This window comes from Lolium rigidum, chromosome 3 (genome assembly GCF_022539505.1).
Source record: "Lolium rigidum isolate FL_2022 chromosome 3, APGP_CSIRO_Lrig_0.1, whole genome shotgun sequence".
Classification (NCBI taxonomy): Eukaryota; Viridiplantae; Streptophyta; class Magnoliopsida; order Poales; family Poaceae; genus Lolium; species Lolium rigidum.
In genome coordinates, this window is record NC_061510.1 from 255,522,153 (window position 1) to 255,542,827 (window position 20,675).

Here is a 20,675-nt window from a genome sequence, read left to right on the forward strand (position 1 = left end):
GACGCAGTATTTATGCCAAGCCCATGACAAATAATTAATGATGACAGAAGAGAGTTCATTGGCACATGACGCAAATTAGTACTCACGCACAATGAATAGATCCAAGAGGCGCTCCAGCTCCATGGATAGAGAAATGACGGCGCCCACCGCCGAGAGAGATGCTTAATTAATTTGATGCATAAAAAAACTTGCTATGGAATCGAAACTTGATTTATTCACTAATTCATCGCCTCGTTTCCTACTCCGTACGAAAAGAAAAGCTGAACGCGCCACTATGTACGTTTTGAACTTGTGTCTAAATAAGATAAGGGTAGATTGTTGAAGCAAACAAATTAGAGTAGTACTAGTAGTACTTGTGCATGCCCGTATTAAGAGTGGTTTTTAAAAGTGGTTAGTCAGTTGTGGTGTAGAGCAACCGAATTATTGTTAGCATGCATCACGTGAGAAGAGGGAGGAGTTGGTGTCGCTTGGTTGCCTTATGAGACGAGATGATTTGTGGGGTTTTCGAGCTAACTTGAATTGAAACGCTGAAAAGAGTTTCATCTCCAGATTTTACTTTGGGTTCCTCAAGAAAAGGATTTTACAGGCGTGGGCTCCGATCCCACCTAAAAACCTATGCTGAAACTATTTAAAAAAGGTAGTATGTACTGAAACTTAATTAATTTGGTAGGCTCCATTATGCATGGCATGTAGCAACGTGCTATAGACAAATGAATACATGCACACGTCCTTCATGCCATTCTCAATAGTTTCATTTTACATGTATGTACCCAATCACACTAATATGTACTATTTCTTCTACAATCACTTAAAAAGGTGACCCTATTCTAGTTCCATTTGACATCTCCTCCCTCCCCTCCCTCGTCTTTTGTCTCGACGTCGAGGCCAATCCTCTTCTACGGTGTGTGGTCGATGATCCCTCCATGACAAACGGATTTCTGGAAATAATAGATGTGTTAGGGAAAGAAGGAGCTCACCCGGGCATAGCATGGTTGGGGATGTCGACTGCCCTAGCATGATGTCGGGGACGTCACTACCGGCAACATCTCGGGGAGGTGGCTTGGGAAGTCGTCGGCAGGGACTCCCCATAAACGATGGCAGAAAAAGGTCGGGGAGGCGATCAACTGCTCATCCTCCATGCGTGCCCTCCGACTGTCATGCGTTGCTGCGAGCTTCTGCCAAACCAGTTCTTGCCCAACGTTGTTGCTATCGCCGAGCTACACCGTCGCGCCGCCATGCTTCTTCCCAAAAGAGAAAGGGGATTGGGATTAGGGGTAGCAGGTTGCATCAGTAGTTGGATAGCCAAAATCTAGTGCACGGGCTAAGGTTGGTCGGGCGAGCTGCATATCGATGGTTCTACACCATTTAGTCGGAGGAGAAGGAGGAGGTGGTGTCCGTGAGGAGCTCAACAACGCGGGCCTCGCCAGATCTATCCGGAATCAGGCAGTGGCGACGCTAGGAGGAGATTGGGTGCTGGTGCGAGTGAGGAGTGAGGACGCGAGTGAGGATAGAGTCGAACTCGTGGGTGCGTTTTGCGTGTTCCCCGTAGCGTTGTTCCTTTGATGTGGCGTTGGATCATGTTGGGATGTGGCTTGCACTGGAAGCATGTCGGGGACGTCACTGCTAGCAGTATCTCGATGAGCTGGTCGGGGAAGTCGCCAAAAATGAGCTCCCCCTCCCCATGAATGGCCACGGTAGAAAGTTGGGGAGGCAACCAGCTGCTTGTCCTCCCCCTTCTCATGTCCTGCGCCACCGCGAGCTTCTGCCAGCCCTATTCCTCCCATCGGCCGTGGTTGTCGCCGTCGAGGTTTACCGTCGCGCTGCCATGCTTGTTTCCACCGGAGAAGGGGATTCTGATGAGGGGCAGCAACGCGATGTCCCTACCATCGTTGGGAGCCCAGCCGGTGTGCTTGGCAGCGGGCTGCATTGGGAGTTGGGTACACTACTAGGGAAAAGCCTATAGGTGGAGGCAAGTGGTGCCGGCGCACCACCTTGTGCATGCGCCGGTGCAAATCATTGCCGGCGCACCACATTTCAGCCGCGCCGGCGATGAAGGGGTACTGCCGGCGCACCTCGGGGAAAGGCTCGCCGGCGCTATTTCCTGGCATGGCCCCGGCCGATTCGGGCCAGGCCCAAGAATCATTGCCGGCGCACCGGCCCAGTGGTGCGCCGGTGGAAAATTTGCTATTGCCGGCGCACCCCTGGGCCGATGCGCCGGCAATGATTCTTGGGCCTGGCCCGGTTGTGATATAGCCGAAAGGGGTATATGTTGCCGGCGCACCATGGTCCAGGTGCGCCGGCAATAACCTGGCAGTTATTTCAGCCACCAACCAGCCCACTCACTCACACACTCACTACACTCCACTTCTCCACACAAACCCGAGCCTTCTCCCAACCCAGCTCATTTTTGCCCATTTCTATCCCCAATTTCACCAATTTGACCAAACAAAATCAAAATTTTTGAGCAAATCTTCCCTTCCTACATGCATCTCCCACATCCCCCTATGTAGATCTAGATCTACTATCCCGCATTGACCGCTCAATCTAGATCTAGATCTAGAAAGTCGGCTTCCATACGCCATTGTCGCGGCGCGTCGTCTCGATCTTATCGACGAATATATCAAACAAATAGGTGATTAATGAACAAATTAAGGAATGAAATCGATGTATGTTGGACATTTGAAGAAAAGCTCTCGTGTGTGGCATATATATATGTTGTGCTTGTGCTTGTGTGTGTGTTGGCGTTGAAAATGAGTTGCCAACGTTGCGCCGAAATGTTGATTCTTCAAGTTTCCGTTTCGGCACATTTCAGCGCTCCTATGTCCTACCGTGTAGGAAGGTCATGCCGAAATTTTCCGTGAAAACTACCGACGGATGCATGGTTCTAATGAATTATGTAATCTTACCATGCAGGCGATAATGGTTATCGAGATGAGTGAAAGCATCGTGATGAGATATCTGAAACACGCGATCATCGACATGTATGAAAATAACCGCACGGAGGTATTGTGTCCGTGCCTGGAGATGCAAACGAGGAAATGGTTTGACCCGTATTCGGGCAAGTTGCGGGGGCACCTGCTCACTAATGGTTTCATGCATGGACACACTCAATGGATGAGTGATGATGGCGCGGAGGTCAATGGGGCGACGGCGGCAGTTGGTAAAAATGGCCGGCAAGAAGGAGGGCATCATGATACTGATGACGATGAAGAGTTTGTCGCACATGACGATAACCTTGACGACGACAATAACCTTGACGACGACGAAGAGGTGCCGCTAGCTTCAGTCGTGCGGGACCCTCATCTTCAAGATCTGCTTCTCGAAAAGACGAAAGGCGCCAAGCGGAAATCAAAGCTTGAGCAACTCGAGATAGACTCGAATACTCCGTTGTACGACTCAGGTCGCGGGTTGGGGGAGTCTCGCTTGAGAGTAGCTCTCGATGTGCTGCGAGATGAAGGCGAAACACGGATGGACGGACACAAGCGTCGACGACATCCTGGAATACGTGAAAGATCTCCTTCCTGCCGGGAACACGTGTCCTGGTAGTCTAGCCGAGGCCAAGAGAATCACGTGCCCTCTCGACTTACCCCACGAAAAGTATCACGCCTGCATCAACGATTGTATCATGTATCGCAAGGAGCACATGGACAAGACCAAATGTCCTGTGTGTGAAGCTGAACGGTACAAGAAAGGGAAGAAGAAAGCTCCTCGGAAAGTTGTGTGGTACTTCCCGCTCGCCCCCGGCTTCAACGGTTATACGCGGACCGCAAGGAAGCAAAGCTCATGCGCCGGCACGCAGAAGAAAGGAGGCGATGTTGAATGATAAAGAGCGGATTGAGCACCCGGTCTTGACGCACCCTTCGGATGCAAGCCGGTGGAAAGCATTAGACAATGAATTCGGAAGTTTTGGGGCAGATCCCGAAACATCGGGTTGGGTGCGAGCACGGACGGATTCAATCCGTTCGGAAACCAGAGCAGCACACATAGCACATGGCCCGTGTTTGTATGGATCTACAACCTCCCGCCACTGGCTGTGCATGAAGAGGAAGTACATACGGATGAGTATGCTAATTCAAGGGCCGACACGGCCAGGAAACGATATCAACATGTATCTCGAACTATTAAAGGAGGAGCTTGAAACGTTGTGGGCGGAGGAAGGGGTAGATACATGGGACGCCGTCGCGGAAGAATATTTCCCTTTGAGAGCCGCGTTGATCACGACGGTGCGAGGACTACCTCGGATACGGTTACATTTCGTGCCGAGGTGTGCCATGGACACAAGGCATGTGTCGGTGCATGGAAGAGACGATGTTTTTGCAGCTTGGTAAGGATGGCTCTTCGAAAACGGTTTACATGGGGCATCGAAGGTGGCTACGGAAAACCGACCCGTGGAGAAAGCGTGGAGATCCGTTCGATGGTACAAATGAACCCCGAGGACCTCCACGTAAGAAGAGCGGCGAAGAGATCGATACATTACTGAAAGGTTGGAAGGAGTGCCCTGCGCCGGGGAAAGATTCGTCAAAAGCCTGGAGAGAAGAAGAAGAAAAAGGAAACGACGCCGCTCATTGGTGTATGGAAAAGGAGGTCCGTGTTTTGGGACTTGCCGTACTTGGAAAATTCTCGATACACCTCACTTGCCTTGATGTCATGCATATTACAAAGAACGTGTGCGAGAGCTTGCTTGGCACTCTTCTCAACATGCCGGACCGGACCAAAGATGGGCCGAAAGCAAGACATGACCTGAAAGTTTTGGGCATCGGGGAAGAGCTTCGGATCCCGCCGGCCCAAGAGGGACGAGTCGGAGGAGGAGGCGGACGGCGGTCGGAAGCGCAAAAGGATTAAGCAGCCGGACTATTACTTGTCCCCCTCCGCTTCACTTTTAGTCCGGCCGAGGTCGATCAATTTTTCAATTGCCTTGTAGGAGTCGGAGTGCCCTTCGGTTACTCTCGGGGTAATAAGCGGATACATGGACCCCAAGAAACGAAACTTCGGCGGCATGAAGTCTCATGACTGTCACGTGATGATGACGCAGATTCTTCCGGTTGCAATCCGAGGTATAATGGATGACCATGTCCATGCAACGCTGACCGGGCTGCGTAACTTCTTCGACGTCATAACTCGGAAGTCGATAAGCGTGAAGAAACTCGCAAGGCTCCGGGAAGAGATCGTGGTGATCCTATGTGAGATGGAGATGTACTTCCACGCCTGCATTCTTTGACGTGATGGTCCATCTCGTTGGTCCATATAATGGATGATATCGTCGATCTAGGGCCGGCATTCTTACACAACATGATGCCGTTTGAAAGAATGAATGGGGTCATTAAAGGATACGTTCGTAACAGGTCACATCCGGATGGAAGCATCGTACGGGCTGGCTCACCGAAGAGTGCATCTCTTTCACGCACGAATTATCTAGAACATCGAGGACCCTGTTGGTTTGCCTCAAAACAAGTACCTCCGTAGGTTCGAGGGAGTAGGCCACAAAAATGGAAGGAAGGAACTGCACGTGCACATGTCCAGGTCGGAGTTCCGACTTTGACGAGAGCCAACTTAGTAGCGCTACAACACATTGACTTGATCGATCCTTGGTTGAAAGAGCACAAAACCATGATAGAGAACGAGTGGCAAGCCGATGATGACTGAAGCGAAATATACGAGAGAGCACAACTCCTCTTTTGCGCGGCTGGTTCAAAGACCACATTGATGCTAATCCCCCACCAATGGATTCCGACAAGGATAAACTAGTATTGGCCTTGTCACATGGCCCCGCGCCCAACATCATGACTTACCAAGCGTACGATATCAACGGGTACACATTCTACACGGAAGAAAAAGACAAGAACAGGTGTTTACCGAACTCGGGGGTAACGATGGATTCCTGGACGGGTGACGTAAAGACTAGATACTACGGAAGAATCGAGGAAATCTGGGAGCTTAGCTACGACTGGGGAGAAAGTGCCGATGTTCCGTATCGGATGGGCTAAGAGCGTCGGAAAAGAAGACCGGTATTTCACCACCATGTTTCTACCCGAAGCCAACAAATCAAAGTCCACGAACGCCACCGCGCGAGAATGAGCCATGGGTGCCGGCAGAACACGTGCACCAATGCTTCTTCATAACCGACCCATCCGAGGCCTAGCCGTGTTATCGTGAGGAGAGGCAAGAGGACCATCGTCGGAATGGATGGAGTCGCCAACGAGGAAGACTTCGAAGGACAAGTCGGAGACCCAATGATGGAAGAATCCGAGGACGAAGACACAACATACACCACAAGAAGAAGCAGGACCACGCTACCGAGGTCGGGTCGACCCTTCAAAAGAAGAAGTCACGACACGGGGCTAAATTATTCAACGACGAGCAAGAAAAGCAAGAAGAAAGCGAAACACTCTTCTCAATCAATGATGTAAAAATTTATTTGCAATCTATAACTCATATTTTGTGTAATTCATAACTACTCATATGGTCATGGCCAATATTTTATGTATGACCAATTAATATTGTGTTGGTCAATATTTTGTGTATGTATAACTCATATTTTTTTTGTTTTTGCATACTCATGCATATATATATTGCTTTGTTATTATCTTGAAAAGATAAGAAAATAAAATAGTATAGCATTTGGGGTAAAATAAAAGAAACATAAAATAAAGAGAAAAGAAATAAAGAAAAAGAATGGAAAAAAGAAAAGGAAATGGGCAGGCTAGCTAGGTGAATTGACATATCCCGAGGTTACGAACTGTGCCGAGGCTTATTGCCGGCGCACCGAGGATTATTAATTCGCCGGGGGTATACTTGTCCCCGAGCCGAGCAGTATGTGGTGCGCCGGCAATAACCCTGGATCAGCTATGATTAGGACTTAACCTTTTTTCCCCTTCTTCCTTCTCCCCGCACAGCCACATCTCCAACCCCCACCGTCGAGCGCCGCCGTTCGTCGCCACCTCAAGTCCCCCTCTCGAGCGCCGCCGTTCGCGCCCCGCCACCGCCCTCCACCATCCCCTCGACCATCCCCCACCACCGCCACGTACGCCGCCGCGGAGACCCGTGGAGAAGGAGGTGCCGCGCGCCATTGGAGAAGGAGGTGCCGCGCGAGGGGATGTCGGCGCCGCCGTTGGAGAAGAAGGAGCCGCGCGCCATTGGTGAGCTTCCCGCTCCCCTTCCCTCTCCCCTTCCCTCCCCCTTCCCTCTCTGTTCTTCCTCATCTCCGGTGACCCAAGCCGGTTAGGGTTCTTCCTCGTCTCATACCCTGGTTCATTTAATTCGTGTTTAATACCCTGGTTAAATTTGAATGCTAAAATTGGTTTGAAAAGCTAAAATTTGATGTCCAACAAAATTGCCCAAAAGGAAGTTTGAATGCTAAAATTGGTTTGAAAAGCTAGCGATATTGTTCTCTCGGTTTTGGTTCTTTATGTTCATAGGAGGTTAATTGCTAGCGGTAGCAAAAAAGGATTGGTTCAAACAAGAAAATGATTTTAGTTGCAGGTATGTTAGTTCTTCATTAAATGAAAATGAAAATGAAAATGAAAATGGTTTTGCTAAATGGTTAAATGAAAATAAAATGCTCATGCTTATGCTACTGCAATCAAGTTGAAAATGAACTTTATATATGTTGGTTTTGCTAAATGGTTAAATGAAAATAAAATGCTCATGCTTTTGCTAAATGGTGTTGCATGCTCATGCTAATAATATGAATGAAATTCATAGGTTAATTTGTTCTCTGGTTTGAAAAAGGAAAATGAATGCTAGCGAGTATGTTAGTTCTTGATTAAATGCATTCTCTGGTTTGCTAGGTAAGAGAAGCGGCAGGTTTAGCTCACCAAACCATTTATAAAATGCCCGAGAAAATGCTAGCATCTTGACTCGGTGTTCTCTGGTTTAAAAATGCTAGCATTTTGGTACTTTATGCTACTTTATGCTACTTTATGATGGTTCTCTAGTTGGCAGTAGCTCATTGGTTCAATTGTTTAGTTCAAAATGCTCATGCATGCTCACTGGTTGTAAATTAATTTGGTTCAAAATGCTCATGCATCATTACCTACTGCCAAAAAAAGAAAATGAAATAGAGGTTTGGCTCAAAATTGATTTTGTTTAGTTAATTTTACTAGTGCAAGTCAATATGATCCCTTGGATTTCTGCTTGGTTACCTTTGGTTAACATTGCAAGAAATAGGGTTCAAATTGGAAATAGGGTTCTCTGGTTTGAATTTTTGAATGCTAAAAATTGGTTTCAAATTCTAGCAGTAGGTTTCAATTTTTACGGACCCCAAGTAATTCCACCGAAGCTTATGTATATATAATGTATTTGGTTTCTCCTGTTGGGGGTATATGATTGTGGTGCCCCTGTTTGGATGATTTTATTCATCCACACATATTTTTCTTGTCTGTGATAAATTGATGACCCATTTACTTGATGTACATGCTTCTGCTGGAAATGAATTGGGTTTTTTTATTATAGTGGAAATGCTACTTGGTGGTATTTAAATGCTGATGCTATGCATGCTTGCTGCTTGTGCATATTCTTGTTATGGTTATGGTTATGGTGATGGTTGAGCTAAATGAACATGCTGATTATGGTGATGGTTGAGCTCCGGTGAAAATGAAGTTGTTATATATATGTTTGCATTTCTGTTACAGGGATTGAGTTGCTATTGAGTGCCGGAATGTCGATTCATTTCCGTTCAGAGCAATTCTAGCACTCGGCATGACCAATTTTTAGCAAAGGTCATGCCGAATTTTTCCGTGAATTCTAACTCTTTTTCATCTTCTATTAGTGCAAGCCACCATGTCGTCTCAAGAAGAGTTAGAGGAGCACTACAATAGGCACTTCTTTAGGACGGAGGAGGATGCCGAGGCCGGCTGGTGTTGGCGGCGACGAGGACCATGAGATGGAGGATGCCGGCGGGGGTAGTGCCGACGAGCCGAGCGGCAACGAGGCAAGCGCCGCCGCCGGGGGTAGTACCTACGAGCCTAGCGGCGATGAGGCAACCGGCGCCGCCGGGGTGGCGGCGAGACAAGCGGCGACGATCCTAGCGCCGCCGCCGGGAGTAGTGGCACCGGGACAAGTGGAGCCAAGAGGCCGCGGAAGGCAAGGCGCCAAAACACGGTCGGCACCGGCGAGAGACACGATCACGAGAGGTGGACCCCGCCGGTGGTTTGCCGGTGTTGCCTAAGGATGTTGCCAAGGGGTACGGCAACCAAGCGGCATGTATCCTCCGAGAGGTCGTCAATCTCAACGAGACGGACCTCCGAGCTGAGAGCAAAGCGCCTTTGCGAGCCCAGCTCATTGCGAGGTTGCACGCACGATACAAGTTCCTAGGCGACTACGCCTCCGGTCATCAAACCAACAACATTGTGAACTCACAAGCCCTCCCGAAGTTCACCAAACACCTCAGCAGCTATAAGTACATGGTGCGGAGGCTGATTGCTGAGGGCAAAGGTTTCGAAGAGGTCCACTCCGCCTTTCCGCATGTCACCCAGAGCGGACTTTGATGCTTTTGTGGCCAATGAAGAGCTACAAGCAACCAAGAATCGCAAGTTGTGGGGGAAGGAAATGCGGGAGCTTAACATCGGCAACCACAACCTTGGGAGCCGTGGGTACGAGGGAAAGGAGCCCTATTGGGCGAAGGAGGACGAGGCGTATGTAAATGCCGGCATTGAGAACCCCTGGCTCAAGTACAAGGACCCGCTTGAAAGAAGATTCATCAGGTCCCGGTACCATAAGAAGAAACTAACCGGGGAACTTGTCACGGACCCGAAGGTCGTAACCGACATAATTTGGTTCACGAACGACCGAGAAGGTCTGGCGTTGGAGAAAAAACTGGTAAGCAATTTACCGGTTTTATTAGATCAAGTATCGTTCATATAATAGTAGCAACATTTCTAAATGGTTCGCGTTTCTTCCGCGAGGAAGAAGAAAGACAAAGACTTTCTCAAGCCTCCCAAGGTGACGAAGGCTCCTCGTCCCAGGTGTCGACGGGCGGGGTAGCTCGGGACAAGCCTCTCGTACGGGCGCTAAACATCGTTAATGAGCATTCACCGAGCGAGAAGGCCGCATAGAGGCCGTGTGGCTGGCGCCGGTACAGGCTACAAGCATGGTCACTATGGCTTGTCGTCCGCGGCCGATAAAAATGCGCGTAATGAGAGGAAGCGGCGGGAGGCGGAGGAAATGAGGGAGTCAATCCTAGCCCAAGTCCAAGCTGGTTTGGTACCGCAGCCGGTACCGCAACTCAAAGCTACACTCGTACACGAAGTCAAAGCTGAAGTCGCCGCTGGAGTCCAAGCAGATTTCAACGCTATGCAAGCGTGGTATGAGGGTGGCAAACAAGGCCCCCCGAAAATGCAAGTGGTTAGCTTCAACGGCAGCAACTCGATGGTGCCGCCGTCCGCCGGCAATGACAATGTTATAATGGAGACTCCTCCGGCCGCCGGCAATGTCGCCGGTGCTAGGAATTCACCGTCCATGCCGGGTAGCAGCCCCTCCGTCACTTGCACGCCCGCCGCCGCATGTGCTGGCCCGTCGACATTAGCCGAGCTCAACGCCCTCACGGTAATTAACTAATGTGTACATCAAGTTAATATATTAGTTTCGTCATCCTTGCCCTCTCTCTAACGCCATACACATGTTCTCGCAGGCGCTCTCGACGCCATGCACCTTTTGATGAGAGTAAACGACGAACTCAAAGACGTCGCGAGGGGGTCCATCATTCGGCCCCTGGATAAGAAGTGGCACACACGAGATATGGCGGATGACGTTTACCGGGTTGAAGTGGATCGGGCGTTACCGGGCTATGAGGATTTGTTTCCTCCTAATCAACCGCATGGTGCCGATGACGATAGCCCGTTGAATCTGGCCTCCTCGAAGGGTTGGCTACTGCTATGGCCGAAGACCCTAATTCGGATCAACACCTACTCGGGGTCGACGGCAAGCAAAGACAAGCACCTTGCGGCGCCACATGTCGGCGTCCCTCCACGACGGCCCGGCGGCGCCCGTGGTCATCGCCCCACCGGAACGGCCGAGCTGCGCCGGAGGTCGGCGCCCCACCACAACAGCCAGGCTGCGCCAGAGGCCGAGGAATATGAACGTGACAACTTCCAATGGGATATTCCTACGTCTTCACAAGTTGTCCATGAGGATGCGCCGGGCTTCAAATATGTGTGCTCCAAGAAGCTGTTCGATTCTCAAGAAACGGCTGATGAGGAGGAAAATCTCGAGGAGGTCGCCACCGCCGCCGTCAAAAATATGTTGAGCCCAAACACACTCCGTGCTACGGCCACTACGGCGATGGATGGTCCAGCACTACAACCCAAGAAGAGGAAGAGGGCAAATAAGAAGGACGCCCAAGACAAGGCGGCGGCGGCCAAATCCAAGGACAAGGTCCCACTCCTTGACAAGTTGCCAAACAATTGGCGACCTCGCATCACTTGGGTCAACCGATGCTGCCGGAGCATGTCGTGAAGAAACTCACCCCGGATATGAGGAGCTTGCATGAGACTCGTCTTGCATGTGGAGAACCTTCTTCTCAAATCAAAAGATCCTGGTTACCCTCTCTTCGTGGCGAAGGTGCCAGCCGGCATGAACTTCATCGAGAAGTACCCCGCGGACTTGTGCTTCATCCGGTTCAACGACATCTTCGGCATCTATCGCATGCAAGCGCTCCACTTTAGTGTGGTTCGCCTAGTTGCTCTTAGCATGTCTTCCCAGATTGTTAAGGAGGGGACGCCGACCATCGCGATCATGGACCCCTTCTATATGCGGGAGAGCATCATCCGCAACCACCGGGGATCGCGCGATTGCCACCCGGCGAGGTCGAGGATTTCATGCTTGGCGAACATTAAGAAGGGCGCCATTCTCATCCCTTACTTCCCCGAGTAAGTAATCACTCGCTAGTCCCCCATCACCATTCTATCCTATATCTCCATTTGCATTTCCAAAGGTTAATCCGTGTGTTTTCCGCAGAGACAAGTTCCGCACCCTCATCGTCGTGCACCCGCAACACTCGCATGCGATCTATCTCGACTCGGGTAGGGACCGCAAGAAAGACTACTCCCACATCGGGGCCCTTCTCAATGATGCTCTCACCGGCTTCGCCAACAAGGCAGGCCCCCTCAAAGTAGAGAGGAAATCCCGAGGAGGCTTCGTCTTAACCCACACAACCAACTTCCCCGCCTTAGGCGATCGACGCCCGACAATGGGATGGACGCGTGGTACGCCATCCTTCGGATGCGGGAGTACATAAAGTACGCAGATGACATGTTGCTGCCAGATAATCTCAGAAACAGGTTTGCAAACATGGCGGATGTCCCTGATAGAGAGATTAGAAAGAACTGGGGTCGCATCCAGCAGTTCATTTGCACGATAATCCTGCAGGATGTCAACAATAGGTCTGGCGAGTTCTTCTACGGCTATGGTCTACCACCTAATGACGAGATAGACCTCCGCTTGGAGATGTCGCGTGATGAGAGGCCGTTCAACTCGCTTGAGGGCTGCCGTCCATTCCCCCTAGGCGTACAACTCTGATCCTACGACGGGAACACTTGCTAAAGCTTGAACGATATGTCCTTGAACTTCCGTACTTGTAATAATTGTTATATATTCCCATAGAATCGAGTAGTTGCTTTTATTTAGTTGTATGAATGTGCATGTGAACATGTGTCTGTAGTTTCATTTACTTTGCTATATATTTCAAGATTATGGCGTACATAGCTTAATAATTATTTGCATTTACTCGACCACTACCTTGCCTCGTATTTGGAGTTCGCCGATGATTAGAATGTTCGGTCAATCGTACACTCGGGGTGGAGCCGGTGAGCCTTGGTGCGACGGCCACAAGTATCAATCTATTGTGCATCCTACCTAGCCTCACTCGACTCCATCCCTGGATGTTAATATTTGTTTCGACCGACAAAGTATGAGGCACGCTATTTAATTCGTACTACTTGTCTTCTATTTGAGTTCGCACTTCTTAATTGCATTGGCCGATGATTAAAATGTTCGGTCACTTGTACACTCCGGGGTGGGGCCGGTGAGGCTTGGTGTGATGGCCACAAATATCAATCTATTGTGCATCCTACCTAGCCTCACCGACCCCATCCCTCGTATGTTATTATTTATTTCGACCAACAAAGTATGAGGCACATGCTATTTAGTTCATACTACTTGTCTCTTATTTGAGTTGGCACTTGTTCATTGCATTGGTACTAACGTTTTACTTGTCTTGTGAATGGAGATGCCGACGACATATGTCGTGTACAAGGGAGGGTTCCTGGAGTCTACGACGGCGGGAGGACTCGTCGGAGACAGGTGCACCGTTTCAGCGGCAACGGCTACAAGGGATACCCCACTAGGGTGGAGGCGGAAGGAAGATACGCCCGTTATCTAGCGGGAGAGATGAGGGACATGAGGAGGAACCGGATGAAGACCATGGCCTTCGTGATGATGGTCATGACCATGTTGGTCATGTTCTATGTGATTCTAGTTTAGGTTAGGACCTACATTGTGAGGTGTATGACGATACTTGTGACGACTATGTACCAAGACTTCTAACTTTGTGAAACTTCGCCGTTCGGTGTTGCATATGCACATGTGTGTTGTATGAATCAACACATTCCGAAACGAGACTTGCGTATTTGTGTAGCGATACCGAAATGAAACTTGGCTCTCTATGTGCTTCTCATATTGCATGTAATATCGTATAAATATGAACTGCGTTTAAATATATACTTCTTGTCAAATATGTATTGTAATATGCTGTCAAAATTGTATTGTAATATGCTGGAAAAAAGTGGAAAAAGAATTTTCGAATTAATTGCCGGCGCACCTAAATGACACATTGCCGGCGCACGTGGCATTCGCCGGTCTTGGAAGCACTACTCGCCGGCGCACCTGATAATGCGCCGGTGGAATAGATCTTTGCCGGCGAAGCTGGGTGGTGCGCCGGCGATGGCGGAGATATCGCCGGCGCACTACCGCAGTGCGCCGGCAGTGTCCGTTTATCACCGGCGCGTTCGCACCGGCGGGCTCGTGGTGCGTCGGCAATGGGGGTTTTAGGTGCGCCGGCAATGGGCCTTTCCCTAGTAGTGGTAGCCGAGCAGATAACGACTTTGGCGGCGCTAGGAAGGGATTGGGGGTGCCGGTACACGTGAGGAGTGAGAACGCAACAAGGGCAAAGTCGATACTCGTGCGTTTTTGTGTTTCTCGGAAGCGTTGTTCCTTTGATTGGACGTTGGATTATTCTATCCATTTAGTCGTGTCGTAGCAGAAGAATACGAGCGTTCCATCTGAAAGTGAAAAGAAAAAAAGGAAAAATCGACCGTTCAGGTGGTGTTGTGTGGGACGGTCAACCTACAGTCTTGTAGCCTGATTGGGTGGAGACGAATCAAGGCAGGAGGCCAGGAGCACAACATTGATTTCGGACTAGTCACGACCGCACGCGTTGGAGTTTAGGTGCAAAAGTGAAGCAGCCGGGCGGGGTGGATTAATTGGATGTGGATAGATCGATGAGTTGTGGTGGTGGAGCACGTACGGTCGAACCAGAAGTGTCAAACAAAATTCCGAATGATTCACCAGATCTAGTACAAGAAACAGAGCAAAACCATTAATTAAGTGCTTGTTCGGTGGAGCGTCGCACCGTATTACGTGCCAAGTATTGTTAGGTCGTCATTGGAACCAATCCGCATGCACGCCAATAGCCAAGCGCGTGCGCCGGGCGAATTAATGGAGAAAGAATCGGTACGAGTTGAGTGAGTCATTTTATTTTCGTTTCTTTCATTTTATTTTCTTTTTTCTGTTGGAGATAAAAAAACCTGCATGCATTCAAGTTGCAGCAGGCAGTGCTCGAATCAATCGACGTCGTTGCTTCGGGCGAGCGCGTGTGTGAAGTGGTTCCAAGGTTCTCACGTGTCGGACGAGCTCGATACAAACGTCTGCAACGTATGAGCAGATATTTGTACGTATCCGAAATCGCGGTTGGTTCGAAATGAATTCGCGACGTTTCGATCTAGATATGGCGCACGCGTGCGTGTGTGAGCGCGTGAAGAAAAGAAAAGAGAGCAATGGAGGCAGGCAGAGAGATGCATGTGCATGTCATGACTAGCTAAGGAAGGAATTAATTGTTTCGTAGCTGGATCAAACGGAGCGCGAGTTGAATACTACGTACTCAGCTCTTAACGGAGCGCGCGGGCGGAATAAACAGAGGGAGGGAGAAAAGAAAACATCGGCGCCACTTCTTGGATCCAAGAAGCCGAACGCGAGCGAGCGAGCGACTGGGCGGGTCGCATGCGGGTGCTCACAGTCATTCCCCTTCCATCTGAAAAAAAATAAAAAGAAATCATTCCCCATCTCTTCCGCCGTTCTTGTTCCACTCCACAGTAAGGAGGACGCGCCGCTCAAAACTCGTCGCCACCGCACCGCACCGCAGCGCTCCCGGCGGCGGCCATGGACCCCCGGCCCCGGGTGCTGAAGAAGGCGCTGGAGTTCTTGCGCAGCAACGACGAGGTGGGAAGGCTCTTCTTTCGCATGTGTTCCCCGGAGCTCCCGGACACCATAGCGCTCAACATGCCGGCCCAGTTCCTGCGTGACCCGGACGGGATGGAAGCCATCCTCGCTCGCATGTGCTCCCCCACCCAATACACCATGCCCAACCCGCCCGTCTCCGCCGGCGCCCGCCTCTTCGCCCTCCTCCCGCACGACGCCGTCGACCGCCTCAGCCGCCTCCCGGACGCGCTCCTCGGCGACATCGTCTCCCGCCTCCCCGCCAAGGACGCCGCGCGCACAGCCGCGCTCTCCCGCCGCTGGCGCCGGGTATGGCGCTCCACCCCGCTCATCCTCGCCGACGCCGACCTCTGCCCCGCCACCTCCGCCGTGTCCCGCGTCCTCGCCGACCATCCGGGCCCCTTCCGCTGCGTCCACATCACCAGCTGCGAAATGGACGACTTCCATGGCGCCCTGCTCGCTGGCTGGCTGCAGATCCTCGCCGCCAAGGCCATCCAGGAGCTCGTCCTCTTCAACCGCCGGTGGCCGCTCGACCTCCTTCTCCCCTCCACCGTCTTAGGCATGACCACCCTCACCCGCCTCCACCTCGGCCTCTGGAAGTTCCCCGCCACCGCCGGCGTCCCGCGCGCCACCTGCTTCCCTAACCTCCGTCAGCTCGGCCTCTGCAACGTCCTCATGGAGAACAGGGATTTGGACTTCGTCCTCGACAGGAGCCCCGTGCTGGAGACGCTCTGCCTCGAAGGGAACCTCTTCCAGCTCCGCCTCCGCCTTGTCAGCCAGAGCCTCCGCTGCGTGCAGATCATCGGCTCCTTTGAAGAAATCTTCGTGGTCAACGCTCCGCGCCTTGAGCGGCTCATCCATTCGTGTTGTGAAATGTATATGTGGATTGCCTAGCCCTTTCCATCAGTTCGGACTTTTGGTTCAAGTGGCTAGTGCATGAAGACTAACGTAGTATCAGACGTCACTGGGTCTCGAGTTCAAATCCTGGCTTTCACATGGTTTTCGCAATTAAGTCTAAAAATTGCTTGTTGCCTCCCTCTTTAGCCACCGCGATGCCGCTGTTTCGGTGTGCTCTTCTTCTTTCACGTGTTGACTTTCTCTTCTCCCGTCACACACGAGTGGGGGTGTTGTGAAATGTATATGTGGATTGCCTAGCCCTTTCCATCAGTTCGGACTTTTGGTTCAAGTGGCTAGTGCATGAAGCTTAACAATTCGGAAGGCAACCAAGGTTGTACCCCTAATGGCAGTTGCTGCAAGGTCAAGATTGGCCATGCCCCCAAGCTGGAGCTGTTGGGATACTTGGAGCTGGACCCAGCAAATCACGTGCTAATGGTCGGCAGCACCATCATCAAGGTGCCTCATCTTTCCATTTCTTCAATGTATTCTTAAGCGATCAATATAAAACTGTGACCTTTGTTCTCTTAATTAACTGCGTGCATTGTGATTGCAATTGCAGGCTGGGACAAGGGTGAGCCCCAGAACCATGGTACCAAGTCTGAGAATCCTGACTATGGAGGTGCGATTCGATGTCCGCAATGACGCCAAGATGATCCCCAGCGTCCTCAGATGCTTTCCAAATGTTGAGACGCTCCACATCAAGGTGAAGCAATTGGTGCTTCTTTTGGCTAGCATCGTTATGTACTAAAATCATATTGCTAGTGAACTGAATGTGCATTGATTTGATCGATTTTTCAGTCTGGAAAAACGCATCAATCCACTGGGAAGCTCAACCTGAAAGTCTGGCACGAGTCTGGCACTATAGAATGCATCCGGTCGCGCATCAAGCGTCTTGTTTTCTGTGATTTCCGAGGGGGACGAAGCGAGAACGCCTTCCTCAAATTTTTCTTTGAGAGCGCATTGGTGCTGGAGGAGGTGGTGATTCATTTGGATGCTGGTTTCACTTCGATGGAAGAGGTGCAGTCCAAAGTGGAGAGTCTGGGGTCCGTGAAACGGGCGAGTGAAGCCTTCTCTGTGCTGGTCACTGTCTGTTCTGATCCTCAAGGAGATTACGTTCGGAGCTTGAAGAGAGGTTCTGACTTTTCTATCCGTGACCCTTTCGTAAGCTACTGAAGTCTTAGTGCCTATGCTTTTGGTCATGCCAAGTAAAATTTCTCTGGAAGTTGTTAGTGATCTGTTGCTCTGGTATGTACTCCTACATGCAAGACACTATTTGAAATTTGTTTTCAGTGTGTTGAAGATTTGTGCCGTCTCTTGGTTCTGCTAGCATGATTACCTTAAGTCTCAAAGTTAACAGTACCATGTTGATCCACACGAGTACCATTCTGTTGCAATCATTGTTTCTTGGTTGGCAATTGGGGCTACTGTATGTCCGTATCTGGGTTTTGTGTGATTTGATTAGCTAGCTGTTATCTGATTACAGTGGTGTTACATTGCATTGTATTTGCTAAACATATGAGGCTTCTTCTTCCTTTTTTGCGAATGTGAGGCTTCATGATGGTAATAGTTAGTAATGGCCGAGCTCATTGATGTTCATTTGACTATATTCCTAATTTGTCTGTTAACATGTAAAATTATTTCCAGCTGGCAAGAGATATTGATCCTTGTGGATTGTGCCGTTGTGCGTTCTGATTGATTTGCGTAGATATGCCAAGGCAATTATCGTCGCAGCATGTCTGGTTCTTCAGTTGTGAAACTTAAATCCTGATATACAAGCTAATTTAATTGTTTGGCAATGCGATAAGGTAGCTTCAGGTACAGTGGTAAGAATGGTTGTCCAAATACCGAACTACTGTGTGTGACATCCTGCACTAGTCTTCTTTACTGTTGAAGGGGAGTTGGTAATTGTCATGTAGGCTTTGCATAGAATTAGGTGGGTTTACTACGAATTTGCATCATTTATATGCAGTTTGAGTTCATTCATGAAATGCCAAGTGCATGTGTTTTGAGGAGTAAAGTTATCTGCTATTGTTGCAAAAATTCATGTAATTGTCCTTGTGGCAATGATTTCTTCAAACTTGTCCTTACTTGCTTGTACCCATCATTCAAGTGCATCTCTGTAGGTTTAGTGACTGCTTAATTATGTTTCTGGGTTACTAATTCCATGATGTTTGCAGCTGCACAATGATTGTTTGCCAAGCTGGAATTTGCAATTTACTACCTTTATACAGAGAGATAAAAAAAAGTTGCCTTGCACATATAGATGATCATCACAGCATTTTTCATGGGTCATTCTAATTCCACTTGGAGCTTTGATTTGTAAGTCAGCAAGAAGCAAAAGTGCTTAGTATTAGGTATTGTTCACCTACATATGGATACCGTATTTTCTTAGTGTGATGCTTGATGACACCTCATCAAGTATAACTGTATAAGCCAATACAGATCTGGAATTGGTTCTACGGTATGCCATATACCCAGTTTCTTTTAATCAGCTAAACAAAATTAAGATATGTATCCATTATCTTTTGCATGCCGTGTGCTTGACAAGATGCCGATCCCTACTGCATTACAGTTGAGGGCATATTGTATTTTTATAAACATCTGGTCCATACTCGAGCTCCTTTTATGAAATGAAACCAAGATTCAACAGCATAACATTTATATTGCAGGCCCATGATAATAGGCCAGGCATAAAGTACTAAGTAAGCTTTTGTATTCGCAGCTATTTGTTGATAAATATAATTGGTGAAGTGATCTTTGATCCTAGCAGTACAATGGGCACAAGGATAGCATAGTTGGAAGAAGCTTAATTGGGTATGCGTGATGGATAGTGAAGACAGCTACAAATGGGGATGCTGATTGCCTGATTAACTATGAACATTTAAATTTGGATATTTTTGTGAACACTATCATGTATAGCACAATTATTTGCATGGGTACATCCGCAGCTGATGCCACGTTTCAGATTTTTGTAGTAACCATTTTTATTTTGTTTGGCAACGATTAATTTCTAAAATTTGATAATTTTCACTGCAGAAGCTGGGTTTTCAGACCTTGCGGGTGTTGCACTTGGTTTGGTTAAGAAGCATGTCAGTTTAGAACTTACAAGAGATATTAATAGCTAAGCCTGCAACCATATAACTTAGGTATTCACACCTCAAAGTTATTATCCACGAATAATTATGTCGTCTGAATGGAAAGATGTGGTTAATCTGTTTCCAAAATACCCTAATACCCTTTGCTTGTTCTAGGAGAGTGATGTCAGTCTACTCATTTGAAAGTCCACATGTAGGAATTTTATTTCTCCTTACATAGCTGATTCGACTTATGTGTTAGATATGTTTTTAGGGAGGAAAGCATGTTTAGGCTTAGCATATGAGACTTTCTGAATGAGCTTACCACAGTTTTTTGTTTTTGTTTTGAACAGAATGTTGTTGCAACAGTACATTTTCTCTAATGTTTCTGCGAATCCATTTTTCTATTCGAATCATGCATTTGAATCGAATTATTTCATTGAAAAGAAGTTTGTCGGAGATGGAATACCTCAAAGCTATGATATAAATATCCAAGCCTGCAATCATATAACTGAGGTATTCACACCTCAATGCTATGATTTATAAAAATATTAACCGAGGTTAATATTTTTTCAAAATAGTGTAATACCCTTTGAGTATTCTGGGAGAGTGTTAACATCTTTTAAAAGAGCAAACTTTCCTTTTCTGCTAACTTTTCATGCTAATGAGAACAGGTACTGCACTTCACCATAATCATATGAAAAGATTCAATATTGTCATTCTATTTAACTTTCTGGGCAGGTTGGTATATTATGTGACAAATTGTGGCTTAAGCTCTAAGCTTTGCCATTCATTTTCAGATGCAGATACTAGCAAGGGCTATAGAGTACAGTATTTGAAATCTGGGAAATGCCTAAAATGCCACTCACACCTAAATATACTACAGAAATAACGGTGTAGTGTTGTGGATCAGGAGTGTTGGATCACTGAACATAAATGGTCAAAAATGATCTGATGTAATACAAAATTATCCTACTATTAACTCGTTCACACACGGTCATATGTACGTATCTATAAGAGCATCTCCCACCGGGGGCCCGATAGTATTTTGGGAGCCGGCATGGTTTTTGGGCTCACACCAGCGCGCCTAAAAGCGCCGGCAAGCCCAATGGAAGCACCATCAACCCCGTGCCGGCCGCGCCGCGAAGGGCGCGAATCGGGCACGCGGCGCACGTCGGCGGCTCGCGACACGTCGGTTTTCGCGGGTGGGGCCGCCTT

The 20,675-nt window shown here is 48.8% G+C and overlaps 1 protein-coding gene across 1 annotated transcript; it reads left to right on the plus strand.

Moving 5' to 3' along the window:
• The first annotated feature begins 15,627 nt into the window (after positions 1–15,627).
• Positions 15,628–17,753, plus strand: LOC124699355 (F-box/FBD/LRR-repeat protein At5g22660-like). Its single transcript, XM_047231669.1, has 4 exons — positions 15,628–16,354; positions 16,715–16,839; positions 16,943–17,086; positions 17,182–17,753. The coding sequence occupies exons 1-4, from the start codon at positions 15,628–15,630 to the stop codon at positions 17,554–17,556; spliced, it is 1,371 nt and encodes a 456-aa protein (XP_047087625.1). The 3' UTR covers positions 17,557–17,753.
• The last annotated feature ends 2,922 nt before the right edge of the window (positions 17,754–20,675 follow it).